The sequence below is a fragment of the Mchenga conophoros genome, linkage group LG10 (assembly GCF_057382185.1).
Source record: "Mchenga conophoros isolate Kocher_MC1m ecotype Shallow Benthic linkage group LG10, M_conophoros_male_GT1.1, whole genome shotgun sequence".
Lineage (NCBI taxonomy): Eukaryota > Metazoa > Chordata > Actinopteri > Cichliformes > Cichlidae > Mchenga > Mchenga conophoros.
The window spans coordinates 1186633-1207357 of record NC_140535.1 but is presented as its reverse complement, the minus strand read 5'-3'; the positions used below and the strand labels follow the sequence as shown (position 1 = coordinate 1207357).

The window sequence follows — 20725 nt, the reverse complement described above, 5'->3', positions numbered from 1 at the left end:
GAATTATACCACGGAGTCAGGTACTTCTGATTTGAGGCCTTAGTTTTCACAGGAGCTACAGTATCCAGAGTCGTACGTAGTGAGGAGGTGAAATTATTAACAAGATAATCGACCTCTGTTGGGGTAGCGTTCAGATAGCTGCTCTGCTCTGTGTTGGTACAGGGCATTGGAGATGATACCAGTGGGTGGATTATATTCTTAAACTTAGTTACAGCACTTTCAGAAAGACATCTACTTTGATAAAATCTACTCTTCACCGCTGTGTAATCAATTATTGTAAAAGTAAATGTTATCAGGAAATGATCAGACAGCAGAGGGTTTTCAGGAAACACTGTTAAATGTTCAGTTTCTATGCCATATGTTAAAACAAGATCTAGAGTGTGATTAAAGTGGTGGGTGGGTTCTTTTACATTTTGAGAGAAGCCAATTGAGTCTAATAACAGACTAAATGCCATGTTGAGGCTGTCATTTTTAGCATCTACATGGATGTTAAAATCACCCACAATAATTATTTTATCTGAGCTCAGAACTAAATTAGATATAAAGTCTGAGAAATCAGACAGAAACTCTGTGTAAGGCCCAGGTGGACGATAGATGATAACAATTAAGACTGATTTCTGAGTTTCACAGCTGGGGTGGACAATGTTAAGCATCAGGCTTTCAAATGAATTAAAAGTCTGTCTGGGTCTTTCATTAATTAATAGGCTGGTGTGAAAAATTGCTGCCACACCTCCCCCTCGGCCTGTGCTTCGAGATTTCTGGTAGTTAGAATGACTCGGGGGTGTTGATTCATTTAAACTAACATAATCATCCTGCTGCAACCAGGTTTCTGTACGGCAGAGTAAATCAATTTGTTGATCAATTATTAAGTCATGTACTAACAGAGACTTGGAGGAGAGAGACCTAATATTTAATAATCCACATTTCACTGTTTTACTCTTTGGTTCAGATGTGGATACTGTATTGTTCTTTCTTTGTAATTGTTTATGTTTAAGTTGTTTGTTGCTGGTTTTTAGTTTGTTTTTTGTCTGTTTGGGAGCTGACACAGTCTCTATGGAGATGGGTTTTTGGGGGGGTAGCAGGAGGAGAGAAGCTGCAGAGAGGCGTGTAAGACTGCAACTCTGCTTCCTGGTCCCAACTCTGGATAGTCATATTTTGGGGGGTTTAATAAATTTGTCCATATTTCTAGAAATGAGAGCTGCTCCATCCAAAGTGGGATGGATGCCGTCTCTCCTAACAAGACCAGGTTTCCTCCAGAAGGTTTGCCAATTATCTATGAAGCCCACATCGTTTCTGGGACACCACTCAGACAGCCAGCAATTTAAGGAGAACATGCAGCTAAACATGTCGCTCCTGGTCTGATTGGGGAGGGGACCAGAGAAAACTACAGAGTCCGACATTGTTTTGGCAAAGTTGCACACCGATTCAATATTGATTTTAGTGACCTCCGATTGGCGTAACCGGGTGTCATTACTGCCGACGTGAATTATGATTTTACTGAATTTACGTTTACCCTTAGCCAGCAGTTTTAAATTTCCTTCAATGTCGCCTGCTCTGGCCCCTGGAAGACAATTGACTATGGTTGCCGGTGTCTCTAGCTTCACATGTCTGAGAACAGAATCGCCAATTACCAGAGTTTGACCCCCGGCGGGTGTGTCGCCGAGTGGGGAAAAACGGTTAGACACATGAACGGGTTGGTGGTGTACCTGGGGCTTCTGTTTAGGACTATGCATCCTCCTCACCGTGACCCAGCCGCCCTCTTTCCCCAGCTGCTTGGGATCTGCCGGGGAACAGCTAGCGGGGCCTACGCTATCTTCGGCTGCACCAGCTACAGGGGCTTGGCTAGCTACGGGTGAATGAAGGGTGCGAAGCCGAGTCTCCAATTCAGTAATCCTGGCCTCCAGAGCTGCAAATATGCTACATTTGTTACAGATATCATTACTGCTAAAGGAGGCCGAGGAGTAACTCAACATCTGACACAATGAGCAAGAAAGTGCAGGAGGGAGAGGTGAAGTAGCCATGGTGCTAACGAGTCAACTACGAGCTAAGCTAAGCTAGCGAAACCGTACAGAGACAGTGAGTGAATACTTTGGCTATAAATTAGGTAGTGAGTACACAGAAAGTGTGCTTCGGATGAAGCACGTGAAGATTATACTATGAAAGAAGAATGTATTTAAAAGTTGTTAATTAAATTGCTAAGCAAATAAGCTACTCAGAAACACCACTGTGTTTGAGCAGGAACAGGAAGTGATACTCTACCACAGAGTGAGCGAACACCAAGTGACAGCCCCACCAGTTATGTCCCAATTTCTTACTTGTAATATTCTGAATTGTTATTGAACGGACATATGCTGCCTTGGTAATTTAATTATAGAAAAAACACATTACATGAGCTGACCTGTACTACTTCTGTAATTGAATTATGTGTCTGTGTTGCATGTAACCTGTTCCTCAACACTGGCAGGTAGCACAGGTGGCAGCTGTGACCTGTCATTGCTTTTTCAGCTTGTTAAAACTCTACATTTTCTTCTTACTTACATATACACATACTAACGTTTGCAACACTTATTCAATCTTTGCTGTGTGATTTCTGCTTACGTTGGGGAGAATCTGTTCAATTCATTCGTGGCCAGTTTTTTCCAGTCTAAAAGTTACAACTCGAGTAAAGTAACACACACGTTACTTACATTATTGCGTTATACAGCATGTCAAAGATTCTTCGTATCACATTCCCACATCCTTCTGTACCCACAGTATTAGTCCCATCCTGTGTCTCTTTAGTTTTCCATTAAGTGTGCAAATCACTCAGCCAGCAGACCTTCTGTTTGCATTTTCACTCACCAATTCTTCCCCTTCAGTCCCGCCTGCTTGCTCACGAGCTTCCATGGAGCTTCACATCAAGTGAAAGCTGTTCTACTTTTTCTTTTGTATTTTAAATTTACCAAAACAAAATGAGACAATCAGATTTGTTTCTTCAAATCAGTGACGCTGCTACTTATGTTCCATCTGACATTGTTATTTTAAAGATAACACTCAGCTTCCTTTATGTTTCTACAGCACTCCCATGGTTTTTGCATGCTACTGTGGTCTGAGATCATGACTAAGCGTGTGTGTGTGTGTGTGTGTGTGTGTGTGTGTGTGTGTGTTTGATAGAGGTAGTGATGTAGGGATGACGCCCACTTTGAGGGAGGCTAACTGGTGTTTCAGTTACACAGGTCTTGTTATATACGTCTTGTGTGACGGGTGCATGTTAGTGTCCAGTAACCTAATAATGTAGTAGTACAAATTTAAGGTGACCTTGAGGGTTTTTAAAGGTGGCTTTGGTTAAAAATAATAATAATTATTATTATTTGCAAGTCACGTTTTCTTTTTAACACTGTTCATGTGCTGATGTTCCATGACTGTTTTACTTTGGTGGCCACAGTCATGCCTAACAGCACAAATCTCTCTTGTAATCACTACCACCTTCAGCCTTGGCTAACGCAACCTGCTAACCAGGCTTAGTGTAAGCTTTGATCACTCACTCAGTGCTGCAAGACCTCAGTGAAATTAGAAGACTAGCAGCAAAATATGAAAAATGCTTTTAAAAATCTGTAGTTTTACAACAGATGTATCCTGATTTTACTCTCATTTTAATCATAAACAATGGCATTTATCCAAAACCTTCACCTTGCAACAGTTAACAGCAGTTTTCACAACACAGCTTGTTTTTAGGGAAAATGTCATTGAGGAGAAAATCATTAACTATGAGTACACACATTTGAAAGACAAGTATCAAACATGACTGGCTATTGTAAGCCATCAACGTCTGCCACGTATTTTCAATGTAAGAAAGAACATTAGCATGAAACTTTGCAGATTTTATATTAAAAAGGTGACATAGAAGCCATTTTGATAGTGAGCTTGTTGCGCAATATAAGCTTAATATATTGTTTAATACATTACGTTATACCACCAACTACCATAGAAGGTCTTCAAACCCATCAGGATGAGCACTGTCACAACCCTACACAATGATCACTGGTGTGAATGTCTCTGACCAAACAATCAGAAACAGAATTCATGAGAGTGGCCTGCAGGGCCACTAGTGGGCTCTAGTGGGCTCTAGTGGGCTCTGTACTCACTATTTGGCACAGTTCAGTCGAACTAGGATTTGCCATAGAATACCAGAATTGGCAGGTCCACCACTGACAGTCAATGTGTTTCTGTCTGACGCTACGAACACTGTTCTACGTATGTGGCAAGAGAGCGCAGGTTGGTCTCTCTATATCAGTCACTCACTGATTGTTTTTATATTAGTGTGTGCTCAAACAAGGGACTTTTTTCATATTTATATGAATATGAAAAGTCTTCATATTTTAACTAGCCCATACTCAAACATTTTTGTGATGTACACAATATTGCTAACAATATTTGCTCATCTGCCTTCACACGCATATGAACTTCAGTGACATCCCTTAATCATACTTAATCCATAGAGTTGAATATGATCTTAGTCCACACTTTGCTGCTACTACAGCTTCAACTGTGCTGGGAAGGCTTTCCACAAACTTTAGTTTTGTTCACTTTTAAAATTCTAAATAATTTAGCGCCCAGCTATCTTTCCCAACTCCTCCACTTGTACAATCCCAATAGAGCACTTAATTCGTCCAATCAGATGCTCCTAGCACAACCTAGGAGGTGACCGGGCCTTCGCAAGCGTAGCACCCAGACTCTGGAATAACCTCGCCGGTTCATATTCGTGCCGCCGAGTCTATCCAGTCTTTTAAATCACGTCTTAAAATCTATCTTTTTACTTTGGCTTTTGATTCTTACGAGTTGGCTTGTTGTGTTGTCACCTATTGATTCCTGTCCTGTCTTTATTGTTTTGTTTTAATTGTCTCATGCGTTTACTGACTGTGAAGCACTATGGCCAACTTTGTTGTTTTTAATATGTGCTATATAAATAAATTTTGATTTGATTTGAAAGTGTGTTTATAGGAATTTTTGACCATTTGTTTAAAAGTTCATTTGTGAGGCACTGAACGGAAAGGCCAGGCTCACAGTCTCCACTCGAATTCATCCCAAAGGTGTAATACCAGGATGAGGTGAGGACTCGTGTGCAGTAATGTTGGAACAACAAGGTGCTCAAATCCTCAGATTTTCCCCACAATTGTCCAAATGTCTTGTCTACACGGCCAAAGAGCTCTAGTTTTGTCTCATCGGACCAAAGGACGTGCTTCCAGTATGCATAATCCTTTTCTAGGTTGCTGTTAGCAAACTTCAGTCTGGCTTGAAGGTGTCTCTTCTGCAGAAGTGGTGCTTATTTTGCTCTCCAGCCTTGCAGTCCATTCCTGTGCAGGGTTGCTGGCGGGTGTTCTGTGGTCCTTAGACATATTGCATACTAGTTTTCTTTCCAGAGTCTTTGAAATCTTTCAAAGCTCTTTCTCTGCACTGTTGTTTTGTACTATGTGTCTCTCTTTTCATGATGATAATTTTCACTCCAGTTCTTGACTATAGGAAACACCACAGTATCTTTGCATAGCCATTTCCTGCTTTTTGAGCATCAGCAAATGTTTTTCTCAAGTCTAAACTAATTTCATTTGCTATTGGCAGAGGTGGGACCAAGTCATTGTTTTGCAAGTCTCAAGTAAGTCTCAAGTCTTTATCCTCAAGTCTCAAGTAATGTCAGGCAAGTCAGAGTCGAGTCTCAAGTCACTGGTGTAAAAGTCCGAGTCAAGTCACAAGTCTGAAACTTTGAATTTCAAGTCCTTTCGAGTCTTTAAAAAAAACAAATGAAAAAATAATGTTGCAGTTATGCTAAATGTAAATATTAGACCATGTAATTTTTAAATCTGTGTTTTTCTCAACACATGACAAAATAGTGAACTTAGAAAATATACACAAATTGTGAAATTGCACCTCTTTAAAATGCAGCTCAATTAAACCTAGCTCCAAGAATAATTTTCACCGACAGTTCTGAGATACGCTGCATGTTATTCTTGGATGCGGTTGTAGGACCGGCTTTAAAATCGCATGACAAAAATATCATACACATTAAAAAAAACTGTATCACCAACGTAGCCTGGAAAACATTTGCTAGTTAGATGAAGTCAGCTATCTCATCGTAGCATATTTATATGCATATTTATAATCATACGGTTCTTGGAGTGAGTGCATACACTCATGAAGTTTAGTAACTTCAGGTCACTGCAACAAGCCCAGGTACAGTTTACCGATGGATGGGTGCAGGACCTTGAAATGCACCGTGTAGAACGAAAGACCATCGTACGTATCATAAGTTTACCAGTCTCACAAATCGTCTTCATAAATACACATTCCTTAACCTTTTATTAATAGGACCTTTGAGCTCAACGGTAATTAATTAGTAGTGGAAATAATTTCTGGTAGCATCACAGAAATGTAGCAGTGACAATAATACTGTATGTTGTAATCGTACTGGGCAATTAGTGATACAAAAAACCTGTTTTATCCTGTGAATAAAAGTATATGTTTTTGTCAATGTACCATAATAACAGAAGCGAAACGCAATATTGTGTCAGGACAATTCACTATTTATGCACAATAAACAAAGGAGCATAGCGCGACAATTTCTGTTCAGCGCCAGACTTGCTTGTAACCTATATCACCAATTATGTTATGAAAATGACGTATTAACTACTAAAAAACACTGACCTTCGTGTAAATGCTTGGAGCAGACTAACCTGTGAGCTGGAGGGTTCTGGGACGTTATATTTGATCTTTGAATGGCTGCGATCCAGGCCATCCGTCGCGTCTTTGTTACTTCAGAAACATGGCTCGAACAATTTCTCTTCAACGACGTAATCCGATAACAACCGATCTCTTTACCCGTCGGCTTCCCGTGGCTGTCATGCGACCGGCTATTGCAGTTAATAATACAACAGCTTCTTGACATTTTTGTGTTTCTTTTTATCGCTGTATAACTGATTTTAATTGAAAGCCTGCATGCGCTAGTACCGCTTGCCACGAGTTCCCAGAATCCTTTGCGGTTCTACCCGTGAATGACGTCACATTTTCAATCTCTATATAATATGCATGTTAAATTTTATATTTGGGGTAAAATATCAAGTCTTTTCAAGTAAACCGGTTCAAGTCCAATTCAAGTCCCAAGTCATTGGTGTAAAAGTCCAAGTCAAGTCACAAGTCTGAGAACATTTTTTCAAGTCAAGTCTAAAGTCATAAAATTAATGACTCGAGTCTGACTCGAGTCCAAGTCATGTGACTCGAGTCCACACCTCTGGCTATTGGTATAATGCTTTCAAGTGACAGTTGAAACCCTTGCTTAAGTTTTTAAACTTTGTGTAAACTAGAATATAACCCTTAGTTTTACTTTGAGCATTACAAAGTTAAAGCACGTCATTGCAAAGCAGTGATTTATGTTATGGCTCAATAGAGAGACCAGCTAATAATACTGAATCAGGTCATTAAAAAATAGTAATCTGTTATTGTGTTCAGATACATGTAAAGTTTCTTTCTGAAGAAAACAAGTGAATGCAGAAATTCTGTGTTGAAAATCTATTGCTCCAGTCAGTAACCTTAAACTAATAATTTGTCCCTGTGTGTCTGCAAACATCTTCAAAGGCAGTGATGGCATTTAAATGGTGTTTTGTGAATTAAATGAATCAGCATCATCTAGCTTAGTTCTGTGATATGGTTTCAACTACGATCAGCGAGACCTAGATCATGTTTGTAGAGGGAAAGGCCCAAACGCAGACTCACAGGCAGGTGAATATTAATAACCAACAATGCATTTATTAAGGCTGATGTCCGTGGTACAGAACTAAGATGAAAACAGAATGTGAAAGGCAACAAGGAAACCTTTATGACCAAAACCTAGACTGGGAACGAACACTAGGCACTGGGGACACCGGCCTCAGATGTCATCAGGCCATTCAGTGGGCGTTATAAGCAGAAATCAGCACCATAGATATGGGCCAGCAGGGGCCATCTCCACCTGCTAGATTGTTCAGAAGGTTGTTATCATCCATCCAGATGGAGGATCACTAACAGGAGCGTGGAAGACTCCAGAATCCACTCTGGCTGGAATCCTGTGATACAGCAGTGTTTACAGGTAAGACGTTTAAACGGACAGCATTTATAGAATGACTATTAAAAGTCAGCGAGTGTCAATAATGTTAATGTGGTTATGTTAGTAATACACATATAACAGCTTTGAGATGCATTTGTAAATATTATTACGTTTGACCGTCTTTATGGCGCTAGCTTAAAGTTATGGTGTAAAGGTTAGCTTATAGTGTAATAAAGCGGTTACTGTTTAAACAGTGATTAGACAGAAATGTTACTGGTTAATAAAGTTACCAGAAAACAGATTCACAGCAAATATCTCGATTAGCTTCAATGCATCTGTAATAAATATGTGCAAGTTTCAGTGCTTCGTTTAAACTGTATGATACTGACCCAGGGTCAGTGTAAAACACAATCCCAGCTGTGTGAACAAAGCCTGGCTCCTTTAATCCTGCACGACAAACCTCAGGATGCAGGTTATTATTACTCTTTCCTGCTGGCACACCTGTCACACCTGAGAGGCAGCTGGAAACTTACAGTAACGTTTACATCAGGGGTGCTCAATCCCAGTCCTCGAGAGCTACTGTCCTCCAGCTTTTAGATGCATCCTTGTTCCGACACAGCTGAATCAAATGAATGGCTTGTTATCAGGCCTTTTCCAAACTTGATGGCATGCTGAAGAGGTAATCAAACATTTGATTCAGCTGTGTTGGAGTAGGGATGCATCTAAAAGCTGCAGGACAGTAGCTCTTGAGGACTGGGATTGAGCACCCCTGGTTTACATCATGCAAAGACTGCCAGACTCTGTAATACTGTAGATCACAGGTGTCGAACTCCAGGCCTCGAGGGCCGGTGTCCTGCAGGTTTTAGATGCGTCCTTGATCCATCACAGCTGATTTAAATGTCTAAATTACCTCCTCAACATGTCTTGAAGTTCTCCAGACGCCTGGTAATGAGCTAATCATTTGTTTCAGGTGTGCTGATCCAGGGTGAGATCTAAAACTTGCAGGACACGGGCCCTCGAGGCCTGGAGTTCGACACCCCTGCTGTAGATGATCAGTGACTCAGGTTACCAGTAAACATTAAAAGGTACCTCTCTGTCTGTGTGTCTGTGTTGAACCTTTTATAATCAAATTTTAAGTTTTGGACTTTTCCCTTTGAAGACACGTTGAAGAGCTCACAGAGATTTGAAGTTGCAGATTTAGGAGCATTAGGCCCGATGATGGTGTGTAATGCCTGTACTTACCTTCTGCACTGTGTTTTTGTTACTAATTTATGTTTCTTGTTGTTTAACACAGATTTCAGAGGAGCACTTTTAAAGTATCCTTAATACTTTCAAGCAGAACTGGATTGGAAACCAAAAAAAGCTTTTTCTGAGCCATGAGAGCTGACGGGATACAACTTTTTAAAATCAGAAACAAAGGTGAGCAACAACTGTTAATGTGATTTTAACATGATCGTCATTTATATAGCGATCTTGTATTTCTTAAACATTTCCAGGACGGTGTCTGGCAGTTTCTTCATCCACAGAAGTTTCAGTTATCAGAGTGGGATTGGCTGAGTCTCCTGAAGAAGTCCACACCATTTACAGAAATGTTTCACAGAAACTGATTTCTCTACCAAAGTGTGGAGTAGTGCGTTTCCATAGATCACCTCTGTATGAATGTACTTCTTAAAGTGAGTGTTTGTCCTCTGTTGTTCCTCAGGTACAGTGAATGATATTAACGGCAGGGAAACAACACTGGGGGAAGACAAGAAGGAGAAGTGTTTCCAGGAGGAAGCTGCAGTGAGGACACACTGAGGTCAGAGGTCAGAAGCTGAAACAGCTCAGCTTTATATGCTAGGTTACAGAAACAAATCTAAATATATTTATAAATAAACTTTATAGTGATATTTTAAATAATAATCATCATTATGATTAAAATATCAAACACTTCAGTGGATTTTGTGTCACATGTATTGTGTTGGCCCTGTGATAACCTGGCAGCCTGTATACAAACAGGAAAGCAGACGTGTGTGATATAAATGTAAATGTGCTACATATGAAGTGTGTCATCAGGTTTGTCTCATGCTGATGGACCTGCATTCTTACATTGAAGAGACTGTTAAAGTCTTGCATTCAGTTAACAATAACGGGTCCAGTCTGTTTGGTTAAATGCAGTTTGTTGTCTATTTATTCACACGTTTTCTTAAGTGCGTATCCAGCTCAGCATCACAGTGGAGCTGGATTTGTTCAATAAATAAACCTCCAAAAGTTAACAATAAACCTGCATCCGTGTACGTCGTTGTCCACAGGATGAGACAATCAAAGTGATCAAACTGGAAGACTGTGGAACATGTTAATGTTTGTGTGTTTGTGTCTTTCTAACAGTTCCTGGTGAATCACAGCAGAACCATAAAGGCTGCTGGACTGCAGGACGGCTTAGCCCTGAGAAGCCATCCAGTTACAGGAGGAGCAGGTAGAAGCTGTTTTCAAAGTAGCTGGGCAGGTTTCATCTCAAGTAAGCGATTACCTGTTCGTTCATCTGTTCTGTCACTTACAGGACATTTAAGGACGTCTTTTGAGCGTCTAGTTGGATGTTATTCTGGTCACGCCCACGGTCATTTGCAACAATGGACGTACTTTTCATGTTCATCCAGTAACTTAGTAAATCATAAAACATTATTATCATAAGACCTTTGGAGTGACGGCTTCTACAAGGAAGAGTCACAGTGTTGGACGCTCCACGCAAAGAGAAAAGCTCTTTACAGTTTTTAATCATTCTGACCATAAACAGCTTTTCCAGGTTTGATATTCTTTGACATACAAGTCGGGTTATGGAAATTAATTAAAAGGTTCCTATGTCACATTGAGCCATTTACACTAACCAGTGACAGTATGACTATGTGCACAGATGTGCTTCCAAGCTAGAAGCTCTACTCATGTTCAGCTAAACACCTAACAGGGAACAGGTACTCCAGCCCAAGCCGACATGATATAACCGCACATGCAGCCCAGCCACAAAGTGAACCAACTCATTGAGTTACAGACAACAGGGCACCAAATGCACCCAGAGTCTAAACTAACCAGCCTGCACCAAACTGACATTTCTTCCTCCTAAGTTAAATGGATGGAAGTTAAATACGTACATAAAAACATAAAAACCACTCGTTTCCACACAGGAGTTCCCTGACACCGAGTGTTAGTTGTACTGAGCAGATACCAACAATCGTAAGACTACCGGAGACAATGCACTGAATTATTGTTATCCTAATTATTTCACCCGACTGGTTTCAGCTCCGATGTTCTGCTTTTTCCTTTTGGTAGATCAAAGAGAATCGTGATGTTTCTGCTTCCATTTTGATTCCAAGAAGAAGAACGCTTCAAAGAAGTGGCGTTCATGGTCCACAGTGTGACGATCGTGGCCACACACTGCATGTGCTTTTTAAAGCAACATGTTTCTTCACTTCAAAAACTTTGACATATGCCTTGTTGTTTGGATATGTGTAATATTAGTGAATGTTAGGGTTTGTTACTGAAAATTGTTCACGTCTGTTTTGTATTTTGATGATCGCAGCAAAGATACTGTTTTAAAAAGTTTTGTTTTCAGAGCCTTTCTTTAAAATCCTGAGCCTGTAGTTTTACATGAATGTTACGTTTTCATTTCTGATCTTGTAATGCTTGCACTACACTGTGCACGTCTGCATTAGAGACATCTTAGTTACCTATTTGTGAGACTGAGCTGCTTGACTATTATTTGGAAGTGTATGTAAAAAGCATGATATCGTTTCTTTTTTAATGTGATGGACTGAACTCAGGAGGTATCTGCTTTTGACCAAAGATTAATCTGATCTCATTTCTACCTGTATCTACTGTTTCAAGATTTAGCTGAAGTTTGCTCAACTTTAATTGTTTATTCCAGCTCTCATAGTGCAGCCATGAGACAGACCTATTAAACTCAATGCACGATGTAAAGTTCATAATTCTCTGACAAATAAAACTGTAATAGCAAACATGAACAGCTGTGCTTATTTCTGAGATATGAATGTTTGTAAACATAACTTTATTTTTCAAATGTGTTCATATTTAGAGAGTTAGAGACGGTGATGGTGAATCTGAGCTGATGGTCAGCAGAAAGTAAATATCTCTTTGTCCCTTCAGGCTTAGAGGGAACATGTTCTGCCCGGTGTTGTAGGGTCCTGATTACTTCAAGTTGGTGTTCCAGAGGGTGATGGAGTCAGGGCTGGACTGGGACAAAAAAGCTTTGCTAGACCCGCCCCTGCACAGTTACCAGCTGTCAGCTACTTAGAAAAGGATCCTGGGGTTATTTGTCTCTCAGAAACAGTTCATAACTTCAACTCATCATGATAATCATCATGATCAATACTTGACAAGGGGAGGTCCTGAGGTAGGCGGGGCTAAGCCATGAATGGCAGGAACAGTGCCTGGCACGTGTTGGTGAAACAGTACACTGGTGTAGTTTCCTGTCCAGCTGTTTGAACAAGAAGAAGCAGTGTTGGGTCTAAAATAACTGGCAGGAAGTAATCAGTAGTTAGAAAGTGGATGGCATGTATAGTGACTGCGTTACAGTTACTGTAGTTCGGTAAGGATACTTACCAAAGCAGAGCAGACAGGCCAACAAGGATCAGATGCTGAATGTCTCAGGGACACGCTCACCTGTGGTGCTCACTGAATGCTGCTTTCACCGACTGTCTCAGTCTTTTATTGAAGTCGGCTGGTTGGACAGTGATAGCCTGCCCATCTGAGGAAGAGTTTGAAAACACTCACGGCGATCATTATTTTGTGTTACGGTCAGAGTTGGATGGTAAATGTTGTCCTTTAAAATGTTTTTGTATTTAAAAGTACGATAATTTAAGGCTAAAATAGTGATCCACCTCCCTTTACCTGGATGTTTTCTTTGACGCTGGATGATGACTCCTCTCTCTCCAGTTCCAGCCTCGGAGATCACAGCCAACATCTGCAGCAGGAGAGAAAGTTAAATTAGTTTCTTATGCCTTTTTTCTCCATGTTTAGAAAAACACTAAAATAACCAAGCAAAAATAATATTAAAGATTTACACCCTTCATTAGCCAAACAATAAAAACATCTTCCTTTTATTCATGTTCTCCATTCCTGCTCACATCAGGTGTCACATATCACAGCAAATCGCAGTGAATGTAAAGCACATGCTTTATACAACATGCGCCTCTATAAAGAACATTAAAGAGTTTCTACAACTCACAACTATTTCTACTTTACTGTGGATAGTTGATCTGCCGCCTCGGATCAGAATCAGCAGCGAGTCGAGGTGGTGACATGGACTCGTGCCCTTTGTGACTCTGGTAGTTCTTCTGAGGAAACACCACCATTTCTCCAAACTGCACCACCTGTGAGCACCAGAGATGGGCAGTAATGCATTACTTACTTTTTTCAAGTTACGACTAAAGCAAGGGATTACTATTGCAAAGGTCATTAGATTACTGTTACTTTCCCGTAAGCACGCTGCGTTACTAAACCGTGAGAGTGTCTCATGAAACACCCGGATCCCCCCACTGACATGACTGCTGTGGGATAACCTCCACCCACCCCAGATTTTAGAGTGACAGGACTCAGTGACGCTGAATCTTTGATTCTATTTATTTTCTGCTGTGTTTTACTTTCATCTATTTGAAAGAGTGTAAACACAAAACATGATTTTATTTTATATGCTGGAATATGCAGGAAATAGGTTTAAATGTTAAAGAGTTTCTTCATGTCAGACACTGCTGTACATAATTACATTTTTGCTTAATGCAATGTGCTTAATCTTAAAAGATTAAAACTAATAAAACAAGTTTTAAAAGAGACTTTTTATTTGATTCAATTTTATATGATGATTATGCAGAAAAATAGAATTGGCTGAAAGCTCTGTTGCTTTATTACATAGGCTGTGTATCATGTTTTTAAAAGTAACTGAATAATAAAGTAACTAATTACTTTTGAAAATAAGTAATCTGTAAAGTAACAGGATTACTTTTTGGAGAAGTAATTAGTAACTAATTACTTTTTTAATTGACCAACACTGTTCACTAACAGTTGAAGTAGTGAGCTACATTCATGTGCATCACACAGCAAGACTTCAGGAAGAATTTAAGCCATTTATTTGCAACCGTGTGTTATCATTACGGTTACTGAGTCACGGGTGAAATGTTGAGACTGACAGAGTGGATTACAGACAGGTGAAGAACCAGGTGGGCTGCTGGCTGTACAGAATGACCAGAAAACCATAGTGGACCTGAGCACAGAGACCAGAGTGTGGGGAACGAATGAAGAGCAGATAAAGACTGAAATCCCCAGCAGAGCTCGAATCAGACTGTTTCAGGCCTGAAGAGCAGAGCTGAGGATTGAAAGAGATGCAGACTGAGGTGGAGCAATGAGAACGGTGGATGAGAGGGAGGCTACAGATAAACTTCAACTTTTGTACTTTTATAATAATCTTTTCTATTTTGTTGTAGCCACCTGTCGTTAGTTTGAAAATGCAGACAATAACTGGGTCAATCTTTCACAGTGAGCGAAATTTTAGAAAATGTTTTGTTCATTTTGAACTTTTCCACAATGCTATTCTTTTACAATAACCCCATTCTGTAGATGTGCTAGGTATTCTATCATAATCTGTAGTGAAAATATCCAAATTAATTTGTAAAAGTGAAAAAAAAACTTTATTTATTTATTTATTTTACTTTAAAAAAAAAGATTCAAGTGAGATCCTGTTGGCTCCCGAAATTTCCCCCAGGGGAGATTTCCCACTGGAGCAGTGATGACACTCTGCGCTCAGCCTTCAACCGCGATTGAAGTTGATGGTCATGTGGTGCGCCGAGGCTCCCCAGCCTCAGTCAGGTGGTGGGGGTGTGGCGGCGGTGTGGTCCCTGGCTCAGCTGCAGGGGAGGGTTAAATTTAAATTCATGTTACGCATTTCCACTTTACTTCAGTCCATTTTAAATGAGCATTGGCCCAAAAAAGGCGGAGCATCACTGGGTAATGGATCGTGTTCACATAAGTCTTCTTCTTTGCATGATAAAACTTTTGCCGTGCAGTGATTTAGTGAGAACTATGCCTGTTTTTAATGAGTGTGGTCTGAGGGTCTGACTGTCACAGTCAAGTCTGATATTCAGCCTTTTTGCATCTGAAGATTTCTCCAGATTCTCTCAATCTTTTGGTGACATTATGTATTCTACATGTTGAGATATTCAAAATCTTTGCAGTTTTTCACAGAGGAACATAGTTTTTGATTTTTTTTTCACAATCTGCAAATGCAGTTTTTTGTAGGTTGGTGAGTCTCTGTTTTCTTCTCTGTAAGAGGCTCTTTTATACCCAGTCACACTGCTGACCTGTTCCCATATGAAACTTTTCCCAAACTGTTCCTTTTTGTTTTTCCAGCCTTTTGTTATCCCTGTCACAACTTTTTTGAGGCTGTCACTAAATGAGCTAATATATTTCATGGAGTAGTAAAATATCTGAATTTAAACATTTGATATGTTTTCTATCTTCTATTGTGAATAAAATATGGATTAATGGTGTTCAAGTCAAATGCAAGTCATCACATTGACTTGACTTGGGATTGTAAGCTCCGGGCATATGCATCAGCTTTTTGCTGCTTTGCATACAAGACAGAAGGAAGAATTTTAAGTTTTATCAAATTAAATTGAATTCATTTCATGGAATTGTTAATAAGTCTCACCTATACTGTCTGCTCATAGTGGTCACATATGGTCCTCCTTCTCTCTCCAGAACAGGCCGGCAGCAGTACATGAGCCAACCCACAATGGCCAGCCCCAGCCCTGCATGAACCCTGCCCTGATGAACACTCCCTGGGTGAGAAACTCTTGTTTTGTTTTTTCACCCCATCCAAATTGCGTACACTGTGCTGGCAGTGATAACGCAATCACTTCATTCTCTGCACTTCTTTTGACACAGTATTTACAGTGATCATGCTGTATGTGGTCATTTGTTTCAAACTATTATAAATGGACGGGTTCTTTAAAGCAATTTTCTACTCTGAGAACTCAAAACACTTTTCAAATTCAAATTCAAATTTTATTTGTCACGTACACAGTCATACACAGTACGATATGTAGTGAAATGCTTGGACAACTGCTCGTGACCTAAAGAGAACAAAAAAGGAAAAGGCTATGAATAAGATAGGAAATAAATATGAAAAATTAAAAAGGGTAAATTTAACTAGGAAGGAATAAAATATAAATTAAGGTTAAAAATGAAATAACTGTACAACACAAATTAGAATGAAGGGTAAATTTAACTGGGAAGAATAAGATAAAATATATAAATTAAAGTTGAAAATAAAATAACTGTACAACAAAATACACAATATAGAACTATACTTTATGTGACTTGCCTTATTCACATGCTTTCTAACAGTCACACGCATTCATACAGTGAAAGCATCGGAGAGTATCAGTATTTGAATATTTTAGCGTGCAGACTGGAGACCAGAGCAGCCATTAGTGATGGGTCAATGGAGTGTGTAGCATATTGCGCTTATTGTGTCAACACAACGTTAACACTGTGTTGCTTAGTAGTGACATCTGCTGGATTTACAAAAATATTGCAGGCAGCCTGGATGAAGAGAGTGGAGAGAGAGTGAAGAAGGTTCATTCATTCTGACATCTGGACACCAAATGAGTGAGGAAAGGTCTCGCTGGCATAACCAGCTGATGATAAAACGTTAACTAAATGAAAGAGTCAAGTCAAATGGCTTTAATGTCATTCCAACCATGTGCAGTGATACAGTGCTCAGTGAAGCCAGCCAGTGTTTCTCCAAGACCACAGTGCTGCATATGACAATCAACACAGGACTACACAAAGTGCACGTGTGCAAAAATTGCAAATAAAAAAGAACAGAACGATACAGACACAACAGTGCAATAAGTAACTCGATGTATGAAGGCGCGCCTGCGTGTATGACGTGCAGATAAGTGCTTGAAAGTGTGTACATATCAACCAAACTCTGCGATTGATTAATACAGTATGTAAAATGCAGAATTTACAAACATATTTCTGAAAGGAAGTATAAGTGAAAAACATCAAGTCAAAGTCTTATTTAGGAAATATAAGTGAATGTGACAATTGTTGTGCTTCTGTACGTGAGGGCAGAAAAAAGGGTGAAAGGACCACAGAGAAGACTTTTCTCTTTGGTTCTCTTGTGGTGATGATGTTTCCTCGCAGCATGAATGCAAACTCAACAACTGCACTTCCCAATAAGCACAACTTAACACTGTACAACAGAGCAGTTGTATTGATCACGCGGTTTTTCCTACAGCAATACACACACCAAAGTGTTGTTTCACTTGTTGTACCTAATAACCCCATTGGTGCTTCAGCATTGTTGGCTCATAGCAGCTGGGGATTGAACCATCAACCTTCCAATCAGTGAATGACCTGCTTAAGCTCCTGAGCTACATGTCTGTGAAGGCTCTCAGTCATCCAGGTCATCGTAGTCAAAGGAGCTTGCAAAGAAAAGCGTCTGGACTTCTTTAAGTTGCTTGAAGACGTTTCACCTCTCATCCGAGAAGCTTCTTCAGTTCTAAGGTCAAATGGTGGAGAGTCCCAGATATAAACCTAGTGCGAGTTTCCCCCCACAGAGGGACAAAAGGACCCCCTGATGATCCTCTAATCACCTGAGCCAAGGTGTGAAACTGGGTGTGGGTCCCAATCAGCCAGAGTTTCGGGTGAGCTCATTGTGAAACCTGGCCCCACCTTATCATGTGATTTCCTGAGGTCAGATGGCCCAGGATGTGAGTGGGCGTTAAGGCGTCTGGGGAGGGAACTCAAAACTGCCATCTATAATCCAGTTTTGAGTTCCCACCCCAGATCATACCTTTTGTCCCTCTGTGGGGGGAAACTCCCACTAGGTTTAAATCTGGGACTCTCCACCATTTGACCTTAGAACTGAAGAAGCTTCTCGGATGAGAGGTGAAACGTCTTCAAGCAACTTAAAGACGTCCAGACGCTTTTCTTTGCAAGCTCCTTTGCCTCCTGAGCTACAGCATTAGCTGTTCATGCAAAGATGACAGGAGATTTGTCATTTATTGTGTCTAGACTCCACTTAAGAGCTACTGCTGGTGCCCATAAACTCTTTGGTCTTACCACTATCACTGCATTTATATACAGGCTCATTGTTGGCTGTACCAATCCTGAACCCCTCTCCATCTTTACATCTTACGGATTTTTATTATACTACATCATAACCCACATTACTTAAATGATCCACCAGGTTGCCCCAGTCTTAACAGTTTGGAAATATGTTGCTGTATCAAATTAGAAATTACACTCTTTAGTTACAACTCAAAGCTTTTTACTCTTTGTCTGCATTGTTTTTCACTGTTTTAAAAGAGAAGGTTGGAGTTGCAGTAAGTCACAGCTTGAAATCCCCTCTTTTGTTGAAAACACTATTTTTTCCAGAAGAAAATCTGTGAAGAATCTTAAAAGAACTCTACTGTTAAAGCGGGTGTGTAGTTTCATTTTGATTAACTCTCTTTTAAATAATCGTCTTTCTTTTTAAGGTCATAATATTTAAGCATTTTTGCAATATTTATGCTTACAAAAACAAATATTCAAAATAATGAACTAGCTGGGCCCACGTCCTCATTTTAGGATTGACAGCGTTTTAGTAGGTAAAGGTGATGCTTGGACATGAAGTGAGCTGCGGTTTGGGGAAGGCCCCGAAGGGGACTGGCGATGGCTCCCAGGCCTGGCAGATCCCCGTGTTTAAATAGAAGTGAGGAAGTTAACGAAATGAGAACAAGGAGGGAGGGAGGGAGGATGGGGCACGTAAACGAAAACGACAGCTTGCAGAACTGGGGGAACCTCTGTAGATGGCAACCAGAAGGAGCGTGTTTGGAGGTCCCGCTCCTGAAATTCAGATACATAATCTCCAAAATATGAATTTGCTAAAGTTGATCAAGACTAGTTGTTTTTGCGATATCTCCTGTCATTCCTGAAAACAACATCAGTCTGATGTTTCTCCTGTACCTGTGACCTGTTTTAAACTCTCAATCATTTGTCTTTCTCTTTGTTCCCTTTCCACTCTTTGCAGTATCACTACCAAGAAGATGACTCACCCCTGCTTGACCAGGGATTCCCACAGCTCACCAGTGGGCTTCGCGCTCCTGAGCTGGTCCATGTTTCACAGAAGAACCTGTCAGAGATTGAAAATGTGCACGGCTACGTGTCCCATTCTCACATCTCTCCTCTCAAGGTCAGCACCCAAACTGTAAATGTATGAACAGTCATGCTTGATGGTTTTTCTGTAAAACTCAAGTTTCTCACTTTTTCTCCTTATCTGTCTTCATTACAGGCCAACCCTGCTCCCGTGATCATCAATACAGACACTCTGGAGTCGCTTCCTTATGTGAGAGAATTTATCTTTTAAATGTTTATTCCTGATTGTCTTGTTAGGTTACTCAAGTAGAGACAGACTTACTCCCTGATAATTTATTATTAAGTTTTATTTTACTTTACTTTTATTAAGTAAAGTACTAGATGAGACTGACCCCTCAGTAGTTGACCCTCCATATTAAAAAAATAGTTACATTGATAACCAATCATAAATTGTTGTCCATGAGACAGTCTCTACTTTACACGTTTCCCTGAGAAACACTCGTCACATTCAGTTTAAGCTCGGCCTCAACACTTAACATCATCCATGTAATTTAAGGCAATGTGGACTGAAACTATGAAGTGTGTGTCTTCATTCAGTTTTTTCATTCCTCAGGTCAACAGCACAGAAATTGAATATGAGTTTGAAGAAATCACCTTAGAGCGGGTGAGTATCTCAGATCCATCTAATCAGACTGTGAGGGTGAAGTAAACTAGTCTTTGAGAAGCAAAGGAATAATACAGGAAAGTCAAAACATTGTTCCTGTCCTGTAAAAAGATCTGTGCTAAGGCTGTAGATTTAATTTTGTATATATTATGAGCTATACAATTGATGTGGGATGACCTGACTATTGTCTCCATAAGACAAAATGGACATTGCCACAGTGACATCACCGCTGCTTGTGGATTATTTTTATAAGATTTCAGTTTTGCAGCTTTTTAGAATCTTATTTTGGGCCAAAGTCACTAAACTTTGTTTAAATAGTTTTAATCAGCTTTGATGGATGATTCTATACATGTAGATTTAATGCTCTACTAGGCACTGATGTTGCATTTAATAGAAGAATAAATAAGTGTAAATAAGTGCTCCACAATAGTGACTATTCACAAAGGAGTCACACCATAAAGGACATTTTGTCTATTTTACTTTACATGAGAATACATTCAATGAAACATGTTGTACTGATTCCTTGTGACTGGAAACAAGCGGTGGAGACTAGAGCAGGGTGATATGACCAAAAATATTTATCACGATATACATTTGAAAATTTGCGATAACGATATAACTGAAGATATAATTGACACGAGACAAAACGCTTTACAACTCTTCAACTTTATTAGTGCAAAAAAGAAAAACCCATCAATGTATTTTCACTTAAACAAGCAGCTGTTTTATGTGCATTAAAGTTATATAAAAATGTAACAGTGCAAATGCAAATTCCTCGCTGACAGTTTAACCAAAAGGCGTTTCCAGTGGAAACTGGCCGACGTATCCTCAGCATAACCATGTGTAATATCCACAAAACTTAAGAGGTTATACACACA

At 39.9% G+C, this 20725-nt stretch overlaps 1 protein-coding gene and 1 long non-coding RNA gene across 12 annotated transcripts in view; both read left to right on the top strand.

The window, feature by feature from the left end:
* Positions 1–20725, top strand: part of LOC146565164 (disks large homolog 2-like) — a 190237-nt gene that overhangs the window by 74565 nt on the left and 94947 nt on the right. For 9 of the 10 annotated variants that reach the window (XM_085288055.1, XM_085288054.1, XM_085288052.1 and 6 more), the window contains 4 exons: positions 15794–15877; positions 19119–19280; positions 19380–19433; positions 19797–19847. In XM_085288055.1, the coding sequence (XP_085144181.1) occupies positions 15794–15877; positions 19119–19280; positions 19380–19433; positions 19797–19847 (351 nt within the window). Of the gene's footprint in view, positions 1–15793; positions 15878–19118; positions 19281–19373; positions 19434–19796; positions 19848–20725 lie in introns of those variants that run through there. The other variant, XM_085288053.1, reaches the window with a different exon arrangement.
* LOC146565165 (uncharacterized) lies at positions 9600–11993 on the top strand. 2 transcript variants are annotated; one of them, XR_014894053.1, is made up of 2 exons: positions 9600–9848; positions 10418–11993. It is a non-coding gene; the product is annotated as an uncharacterized LOC146565165 (long non-coding RNA). The 2 variants fall into 2 exon arrangements; XR_014894052.1 differs by having other exon boundaries at positions 9600–9855.